General features: G+C 38.4%; 1 protein-coding gene across 1 annotated transcript in view; it reads right to left on the minus strand.

Moving 5' to 3' along the window:
• The window catches only part of LOC106949176 (potassium voltage-gated channel subfamily D member 3), a 23,899-nt gene extending 15,699 nt beyond the window's left edge, over positions 1 to 8,200 (minus strand). Inside the window, exons 1-2 of the mRNA XM_015035281.1 lie at positions 8,192 to 8,200; positions 7,788 to 8,087 (exon numbers count right to left, since the gene is read on the minus strand). Coding sequence (XP_014890767.1) covers positions 7,788 to 8,087; positions 8,192 to 8,200 — 309 coding nt within the window. The remainder of the gene's footprint in view (positions 1 to 7,787; positions 8,088 to 8,191) is intronic.
• Between the last annotated feature and the right edge of the window lie 2,229 nt (positions 8,201 to 10,429).

Raw genomic sequence — 10,429 nt, forward strand, 5'->3', positions numbered from 1 at the left:
GTAGTACAAAGGACATAACTAATTTAGGAGAAAAGAAATTAGAAATGGTATTCTGATCCTCTTTTTCGCCTGGAGGCCAACATCAAGTTTCTGGATTTGATTGGTCCCCAGCTGTCGAACAGCCCACCAGCTGGGGACCAAGCAAACAACCTTGTGCTACGATCTTTAAGCACGGATGGAGGGTATGTTGTTAACCGAAGTGTTGAAGAGTACGGACAGCTCAAGCCTTCAAAAACAGCCAGGTACGTTTAAATATTGCTTTGTGGCCTGAAACTAATTAGTCTGAAAACTTACTTCAGTAACATCTTAATTGTTAGAGAATGACGACCCGCAGTCAATATGAAGAAAGCTTAGTGCAGAAAAAATATAGTCATCTGCAGAAGGAAGGAAACGTAGTAACCTAAAACTACAGAGTACTTTGACAGCACATAACGCTGATGAATAAAATGAGTAAATTCACAAAGCTGTCCATTTTGAATTTAGTTTCTTTTTTTTAATATCTCTCCATCTTTTGTGTTTCCCATTCATGAATCAGATTCCACTAAAATATAAACAGATGCAAATGAGGCCAGTAGATGCAAGAAATGTTCCAGTTTCTGGTTCTTTAAGTGATTCACCTTTTATTTTCAGTGTTTTTGAAAATAAAATATAAAAAAAATAGTGAATGAAGTTAGAAAATAATCTCTGTAAAGTTGTAATATCTGCATAATAAGAACATGCACTGTACTAATATGTTTGCTAAATAAAATAAAAACAGGAAATTATCCTGTTATTTTCATTTAACAACTTAACACAAAGGGAAACATTTTATGTGTGTGTTACCTTCATTGCACTATATTTACAGATTTCAGATTTGTTTATTAGTTTTTTCATGAGAAACCAGAATGTTCCATATTACAAGGGTTATACATGCTGAATAAGGGAAAAGCAAAAACTGGATTTAAAACATAATTTAGACAATTTATTTCATGAAATCCTATGCTGGCATACTTTATTGGAAGATAGGGAGATTTATATGGTCTATTTTTTTTTCTAAGACTAAGAGTGCAGAAAATATTTTTTCCCCTGATAAAAAAAATGCTCCAACTTATGATCATATTTATGTTGTGACTTTAAAGTCCCCAAAACACTGTTCTTTGAGAGTGGTATTATATTGACCTTGGTTACAAATTAAATGCTAATAAATAAACATATTCATTCAGAGTGGATTCTGAATGAATACCATTAACATCTCATTTAAATTTATCCAACGCCGAGGCTTGTTTGGTGAAACAACTCTATTTATGCACTTTTAAAAACCTGATTACAGTGGAAAATAAATAACTAAAAAAATAAACTTGATCCCTGCAGTGAAAAATAAAAAGTAGCAAACACAAGCAGATGTGTTATTCAGTGTAAAAATATGTTGGCTCTTGTTAAACTTTAAATTGATCAGCATTGGAAAAGCAAGAGTTTAAAGAAAATAAACTTTTACAGCATACTGTCAACAAATCATGATAGTGGTGATGCGAGTATGAGCAACTAAACCTGCCTAAACATTTCCATGCGAAAACTGCAAATAAACAAATCGGTGAGCGCCAAGTTTGTTTTTATTTCTCTGTTTTATATGATCAATAACTCTTTGAAGCTCACATCTAAAAGAGTCACGCCAGAGCAAATACTTTATTTTATTTGCTGCCAGCCAAGGACTCTAATCTAAAATATTCTAAAACAAATAAATAAAAAGCTGTATACACTGACATCATACACAATTTTTTTCTTTTTTTGGTCCAAAGGGAAAGCTATAAGAAAATCATAGCACATAGTGGGGGACGGTGGTTTTGGTTTGTGTGTAAGATCTGGCTGCATAAAAAGCAGAGCAATCAAGCTTTGAGACGGGTTTAGGTTCTGCCTCGGGCCTTCCCCGGAACCCTGCGAGTGACAGAAGAGACCATCTGATGAGGAAGAGCACCTCCACACCCACACATAAATAACTGTGAGAAGACTTATTTTGTTTGGCAGCTGCCACTCATCTTAAGAGTTGCTTTCATACAGAATGACAGTTCTGCCACAAGGAAATAAGTCTGAACCGCTTTAGGTGAGCTGCAGTGTGAAAATACAAATATAAGGAAGAAAAAGAGGAATACAGTATTAGACCTTCGGGGAGCAGGAAAGAAAAGTTGGGACTTTTCGAAAATCCATCGGGGAGGCAGATGGGAAGCCCTGAAGAATGGTGAAATTGATTTTAAGGAAACTGTATCCAGCGACACTATTGGCCTGTTGACAGGTCGGCTTTAGACTAACACTGGTCGAGGGTTTGGCTCTTCTTTGTGGATGAAAGTGCGCCTCTGTCTGCAAAGCGGTCCTATTTTCTCTTTTTGTCATTTCTCTTGACTCCATGCTCAACAAAGTAGCCCATCAACGCTTCTCTGCCTCCTTTTTTTGGTCTATCTTATTGCAACACGCAGACAACTGTATTGATTGTCTAGAAGGCCAAAACACTCTCAGACAAAGGTCATTTCAACTTTTGACTTCAGCCTTCGGAGCGAAGGCGAAAAAAAACAACCAACAAAAAACAAAAAACAGGTGATTTAAAGAAAAGAACAAGAAACAGAGAAAGGCACTTTCTCTTTCTTTCTTTGTCTCGTTCTCTTTCTTTAGATTTAGTGAAATAATGATCCAAACACTGAAAGTATAGTTCAATAAAATGGACTAAGTAAAAGCGACTTATAATCCGGGGTGGAAAATACAGTAAATATATTTCAATTAACATGGAGAGGGAAACATTTTGTTGCGCTACAGACTATGGGATCCAGCGTTGAGCCTCTGGTGGGTTTTCCCTCCTGCTACATTAAGCAACTGGTGGCATCCTCATGTAGCTGCTCTCTGTGCAGTGAGATAGATCAGGGGCTGTCTGTTCACCGCCACCCAGATGGATGGTTAATTGTAAGGGGAGCTCGGCTCACAGCTAACAATTAGACCTGAATGAAGATTGATGTGAGCGGGGGGCGGGTAGGAAGGTAGTAGGACTCGTGTGATGAGGAGGCCAAAAAAAAAAAAAAAAAAGAAAAAGAGTGATGGGAGAGAGATGAAGAGGAGGCTGGAAAATGCTTGGGGACTAATGCTGCACATCCTCCCCTCAATAACTCCTCCTCCCTTCCGTCCCATCTGTTCTCCTTTCGTCATTTCAATAAAGTGAAAGGCAATCTAAAAATTGCTTTCTGATTTAGCTCTCAGTTGAACCTAGCCTTATTCTAAGAAATGACCTCGGGAGGAATGAATTTTCTGTGAAACATGACCACTTGTTGGTGAGAAGTGTGGAGAAAATGATGTTTTTGCCATGGCAAATGACTAGTGGCACTTGCAAATGGTTAGTTTAATGACAGGGAAGGTCGTATGTCATTTAGGTTATTGAGCATTAAAAACACTACGTGTTCTGCTGAAAGCAGTATTGGGGTGTTGAAGACTGTGGCATGCCTGAGTGATTCATGAGTCTGGAGGGGCATTAAGAATCACAGTTGTCATTAGCAGTGAAAAAGTAGACAATGCAACGATGAGGCCGCCGTCTCATTCAGAGGTTAGCTGCTAAAACACTGGAGATATATATATATATATATATATATATATATATATATATATATATATATATATATATATATATATATATATATATATATATATTTAAGTTATGTAGCATCTAATAAGCAGAACTCGTGTCAAAAAAAGGGTTTGCACAATCTTATTCAGTCGCTTTTCACTTATTATGAACAGGATGAGATATTAAAAAGCAGATTCATTGTCCTGTTGAGTTTTCCTAGAGGATGAACTGATTTCTCTGTGGGCACCTGGAGTAGACAGATTTGTTTCTTCTCTGTAAATCATTAAAATATCTATAGCAGTTTTGAACGTGATTATGGCGTGAGATGGTAAGCCAATAACGTCTTTCAAATATCCCCAACAAGATGTGGAACAAAGCTAAGAGAAGTAGAAAATTTTAGTAGAGATGCAATTAAAGTTAAGTTACTTATCATTACTTTTTTAAAACAGTAGAGTGGAAAACCACTGATTTAAACAGTAAAGCTTTAGACATTTAGCAGTTGGAAATATCAATTCTCAAAGCCTGTTTTTACTAGAGGGCAACAATATGTTTGGAGCACACCAAACAGGTCTCAGGACTGTGAGGATGGTGGCAACACCTAATCACGCTGGATAATTAAAGTCGGAAATGGCACCGATTAAATCTAAGCGATCTAAAATATCACATTTGCAAATCTCCCATCATCCATGGCACTTAGATCTTCAATTGCCATCGCAATAAGTCGTTTTGAAGATCAAAGCATCCAGGTGCAACATTATCATGAAAGCGGAGAGAAGGTGTTTCAGTCACGGTGTTTTGAAAGGGAGGAAAGCAATCCACTGGATGTCCTGGTGCTTGAAGCAAATCACTGACCTCACCGCGGGGCAAACCAACGAGACATCAGAGTGCCTGAAGAGAGTCGTTTAGTGCTGGCTAATGAGATCTGCAGCACCATGCTACAGTGCCTCATTGGCGGCGGGTGAAGGTGTGGGTGTTTGGTGGCGTGGCAGTGTTTTAGGACACTGCGCAACACTGCGGCTCAGCGAACACGCGCGGGAAGGTGATACGGAGGTCAAGAAGACTGAACCTGACGGAAAGTGAGGTGGGTCCAAACACGGAGCTGCCGCTGCTGCACAGATGCAGCCCTCCATCAGATGCAGATGGGGGATTTTCACTCAACAGATGCATATGCACACATAAACAGGCCTACAGACATAAACTTTCCTTCCAGCCAGCACCTCATCTGGGTGATAGTTATTTCAGGAAAGAACACAACATCAGGACACGCATCGCCTCCAGCTCTATCCCATGTCTCTGCTCCCTCTGCCTCCTCTGCTCACTCCTTCCCTCTGGCCTTTCTTGTCCCACTCCTTCCCCCCTCCTTTACCTCCGTCTAGTTCTTCATATCACATTTCGACCCATTTTCCGTCTAGATAATTCCCTCAGCTTCCCAATTCTCCTCTTCCTCCTTCTTGAGCAGTTGGCTGTGGAACAAAGGAGCCTTGTTCGGCAGACAAGGTTACACTTAGTTAAGACTCGGGCAGCGGTCAGGTCACAGTTGCAGATTTAAACAGCAACCAGAGAACATGTCCAGAGATGGATGGCATTAATCACAGGAAAGGTGAGACTGAAATGCAAGTGCGGATCTGGGAGAATTGCAGCGGCGGACAGACGAGCATGGATGAAGGAAGGAGATGAGCGAGGGGGGAAAAAAAAGGCCTTGCTTTGAAGAGCCGTGAATGGCAGTGATGAGAGAGAGGGATGGACTCTGAAAATATGTGTCTGCATGTGCTCGTCTGCCAGCTCTGAGCAAACACACGATCTATCTACGGCGAACAAAAACTGTCAGGCTTGCCCTTAAACTATGATTACCAGCTCAGTTTTGTATGAGAGCCAGCTGATGCTACTACACTCGGTTTGGCTTTTGGATGCAGCAAATAAAAGTGACTTTTTAAAAAAAGATTTAAAGGCAGCGACATATACCAGACGGGGGACTGAGTCATTAAATCCCAAACTCTTTCAAAAGAAAGTTGATCAATCTTGTGAAAAATGTGTCTGTAATTACAGTGAAATTCAAGTGTTTACATAAGGTAGCTGCATAGCATTGGGTAGATCTTCATTTAAACTGATGTTATCGTCCACAGCCGCGGTGCAGCTTTGGCTAATTCCTCTTGACAAAATCAGTACAACTGAGTCACAGTGTCCACACATTTTCTACGGGACTAATCAAGGCTTTCTGATCGACTTTATTGTCCTCAAGCCACTTTTCTAGTTAATTTGGTGATAATATTAGAGTCATTCTCCATTTACAATGTTTTCAAGCTTGAAAGCTTCTAATTTTTTTCCTTTAAATTGATTCCATGTGGTCTCATTACTCTATTTTATTTTATTTATTTTTTTTAGCAGTAAAATATTTAGCAAACATAATGGAGCTAAAATCAGAAAGGTCTGGTTAGATCTAATGTCAAACAGAGACAGGAAAAGTTTATTTTTGTACAGTGTATAAAATCAACTGTATTATATTGCTGAACAAAATGTGGAAATAGTGCAAAAAGGGGAAATTACTGAATTGAAAGAATTAAGTTTTGGTAAAGAGTTTAGAGTTTAAAGAGCACAGGTAATTAAGGGCTAAGAATGTATATAATAATAAAAGTTTAAATTGACAGGCAGCAAAATTAGCAAAACACTGGACGTTTCTGTATGTAGGGCAAAAGCAGCTTAATTTTATAGAATTATTCAGCTGAAAGTTAATAAGTCAATAATACAGATATTGTTTATGTCTGTATTATTTATACTGATGGCCCAAATACACACAAAATGAAATTCTGCCCGTGTGCTTGATTCATATGTTTACTGAGTGTTTGTGCAACCCGATGAATTTCAGATTCTGATTCATATACGATGTGATTTGGAGATCATTTGTCTGGCTTTGGAACGTGTAGCAAAAGACTTCAATAATGTTAATAAATCCCTTTGTAACAAATGGGTTATGGATTACCGCTCGGTGGAAAATCCCTTTGGCACATGTTTATCTTTCCTACTTGATGAAAATGGAATTTTAAATGTAGATAATCCTTTAATAAATAAGTGCGACATCATTTCCCTTCTCCCACAGATTTTGTGAGAAGCTGTGTGGTCCAACGTGAGGCTTTCGAATTTCATGACAATCTAATGTTCACGAGACAGCCCTGAGAAGTGTGTGGACAGAAGCAGTGAGAGAAAGTACAAGACGCTGAACTGAGGTTCCCTTGTATGGAGCGATGAAAGAAAGTAAAAGATGGGAAGTGAAGCTGCAGCTTCTTCGTGCTGAAACATAGCAGCGGAGGTATTTTGAGGATCTAATGAGTGCCTTGGGGCAGACCAAGAGATAACTTGAGGGATTACGTCTCTTATTTGGCCTGGAAACGAATAAACTGTCTTGAAGAAGCAGAAAAACATTCATCTGTCTGGAGATGCAAAAGAAAACTTTCTTTTTATCTTTTTATATTGAAATAATTTTGTCTAGAGCAACTTGATAGTCATTATTTGACATAAAACCAAATGGTGACTCGCTGTGAATATCATATACAATTTTGCGTCAATTTTATTTACCGCTTTTGCCTCTCTTGATTTGCATGAAGGAAAAAAAAAAATGTTTGTAGCTTAGGCTCTTTGCAGCTTTAATAATAAATGGCAAATTTTAGTTTACTTCTGGTTGTTCAAGACACATGGCTAAGTGATGCTTCAAGCAGAACAGAAGAATGACATACTAGTGCCCCAAAGCTGGGGTTCTGCTGGAGAAAAATCATGATTCTAGCACCTTACTTAACTACACTGGACACACAACACAAAAAATAAAACAAAGCTAATTTAACTAATCCACAGGCACCTCTGTGAATTGGTCTAAAGGGCCATATCGTGAGTAACATAATCAGCTTTATTGATTTTTTGTGGTTTTTAGTTGGCAGCAAAAGAATTCAAGAAAATACATTACCTAACAATATAACATACCTGATGAGGCAGAAAAAAAGAGTGAAAAATACACTTAAGATTTTTACAAATTCATCATTATGATCCTCGTGTCAACTGTCCTGAGATAAAAGAGGGCAGTTACTGATCTCAAGGTGCAATAAGGGGTTGGTTAAGGTAAGGTATGTTTGATGTATAAAGCTGTCAGAGCCCCCTAGTGGCCTGGAAGACTGTAGGTCCAAACCTCTGAGGCCCGTCTGAAGAGAAATAAAACTGTGTTCACCTGAACCTTCTGCGCCCGCCGCTTGTCTGCTCTCTGATTCTGGTGATAGATGCGGCTAAAGTTGGACACGATGACAGGAACAGGAAGGGCAATTACCAGCACCCCACTCAGAGAGCAGATTGAGCCGAAGATCTTTCCTGCAATCGTCTTTGGGACCATGTCACCATATCTGTGAGACACAGGGGAGAGGAAAAAAAATAAAATAAATTTAGCAAAAATCTTGCAATGGAGACATGCATAGATGACCCTGCTAAATAAATTGTTGAAATATTTCTGCAAGGTCACTCTCCTTAGATCTGACTTTCATCTTTGTAGCAGGCTTGTACCGCATGCGTCAATCCTCACAAGAGTAAAAGCCGACCTGTTGACTGGAAAAAAAAAAAAAAAGGTGTCTGCAACCAAACCTTTTCCATCACCGAATGACACAGTTATGTCAACTGACTCACTCACTGAGATCTGATACTATTAACCTTTCCAGAGGAGAAGGACGAGGACACTGTGAATGCCAGGCACATTTCCCAAAAGACATTTATTCCAATTATTTCTAAAATATTTGCAAGTCAAAAGCAATTTTTTTCCCCCCACGCTCAAAAAGAGACAACTCAATTACAGTACATATCTTACAATTTTCCCCCAAAGGGATATGCTCAGGGTGCTGGCACGACAGTGGAAAAGACAAAAGAGGAGAAATCCAAAACCTAAGATAGCACCAGTTAAGTTGAAAAATAAAACAAAAACTTATTTCTAAACAGTGCTCATTTTTATTCATGACTAAAACCTTGTTTTTTGTTTGTTTTTCTCAGAGGCAGAATGTCAACTGAAAGAACTGGACTAAACTTGAGTTAGTTAAGCAAACAAATGAGCAGTAAATATGTAAAGACTTGATTGTCAAAAAGACGAATGTTTCCTTTTACAGTGAACTGTAACATGTAGTTATTCAGTTGGAAAAAAAAAACAAAAAACTAGCACTACAAATGACTTCATTTTATATCGCTTTTAGAATGACTTCGCTATTAAAAAGCCTGCGGCAAACACATGTTAAACACATGTTGACACATTCAAAAGCCAGTTTTTCTTCACTTGAACCACTGAGACAATGAGTCACTGAAACACTTTGGCTTTCGAGACTAGCAGAAAGTAAAAAGTTGCGGAGGCAAAGCGAGGAAGACAGAAGCAGCTTGTTGCACATGAATCTGGCTCCATGGTGTCTTTTCACATTAGCTGTGGAGGAAGTGAACGCAGAGTGTCAGAAACAGGGAAAACCGAGTGATACCGTTTTCCACTGAGCCACAGAGTACATGACAGACAAGTCCTGCAACACAGAGGTTACAGTAAGCTGATGTAGACGTCACGTTGTCAAAACTGAACTCAGTGTGCCACACAGAGATTAAGGGTTTGTCAAGGAAATTATACACAGTACAGAGTTTTGCACACGTGTATAAGAAGGAAAACAGTATTTATGTATTTTATTAAAGGGATGTTTATCAATAATTCATAGAGATCGAATTGTTTTTACTTTACATTATCTAAGTATAGATACACATATATACAAAGCTTGGGGGGCAGACAGGTAACAATTTAATATTTTGTTGGACCACCTTTAGTTTTAATAGGACAGAATAGAAAAGCATTTATTTTCTCTCCCAACAGGTGACCTTCATCAACAAGCATTCTCACATAATTCCACATATCCTTTAATACACATACATAAAACAGCATGACCAAACCCATATGAAAGAGAGAATATTAACACTACTTCGGTAAACTTTTAAAAGAAAGGGGAGCAGCTCTCCTATTAACGAGTTTAAAGCAGATATTGCATAATTTCTTATAGTTGTTTTTCCTGGATAGAAGAACCGTACACGTTGTGTCCGATGGGAGCAGCTAGGATGAACGATGCATGAGGTAAGATTGATCCTCTGTGATCATCAGGGTTTCCTTCCTGATCACAGAGCTCTTAAGCAGTTCAGAGAGAGGTTTCGAGGAGATCTGGTGAATTTGCTGGCCTGCTGAAGTTGGACTTTTTGTCATCACTGACATCATTACTGCAATAAATACAACAGAATATCAGAATTCAGTACCAGCATTGGATCTGATGTGGCCCATGTCTAATTACGCCTGTTGGATGGATACCCACACAGCTCATAAAACCTAACATGCTAAAGGTCAGAGACAGAATGAAAGAAAGAGTGAGAAAAATGTGGATTTATCATGATGTAGCTCTATGTAAAAGTGCATTTTTTTTTTAGCAAAACGCCTTTCGTTTGATATAATTAGCCGAATGTAAAAGCCAAACTTGATTAAGCATTAGTAATTGATCTAATCTATATTAATTTCTTAAATATTGTTTTCATCTTGTAACTTAAAAAAAAAACACTTTTATGTTGCATGTAAAATAGGTTAAATTGAACTTGCCTTACCGTCTTCTTGTGAATTTATGTAATTCTTTTGTGCACAAGCATTTTCTTATAAGTCTTATCAACATGATTACCATTTACAGACATATTCACAGAAACACGACCAGCAAAGTACAGAGAGGTATTTGGCTGCAGCCTCCGGATGCATTAGGTCCATTATAGGTGTCTAAAGACTTGGCAGAGTCCAGATCTACTAAATCAGCTGGTTACTGCTGCATGCTAATA

This window comes from Poecilia latipinna, unplaced genomic scaffold (assembly GCF_001443285.1).
Source record: "Poecilia latipinna isolate Pla-1442-1.1 unplaced genomic scaffold, P_latipinna-1.0 Scaffold330, whole genome shotgun sequence".
NCBI classification, from domain to species: domain Eukaryota; kingdom Metazoa; phylum Chordata; class Actinopteri; order Cyprinodontiformes; family Poeciliidae; genus Poecilia; species Poecilia latipinna.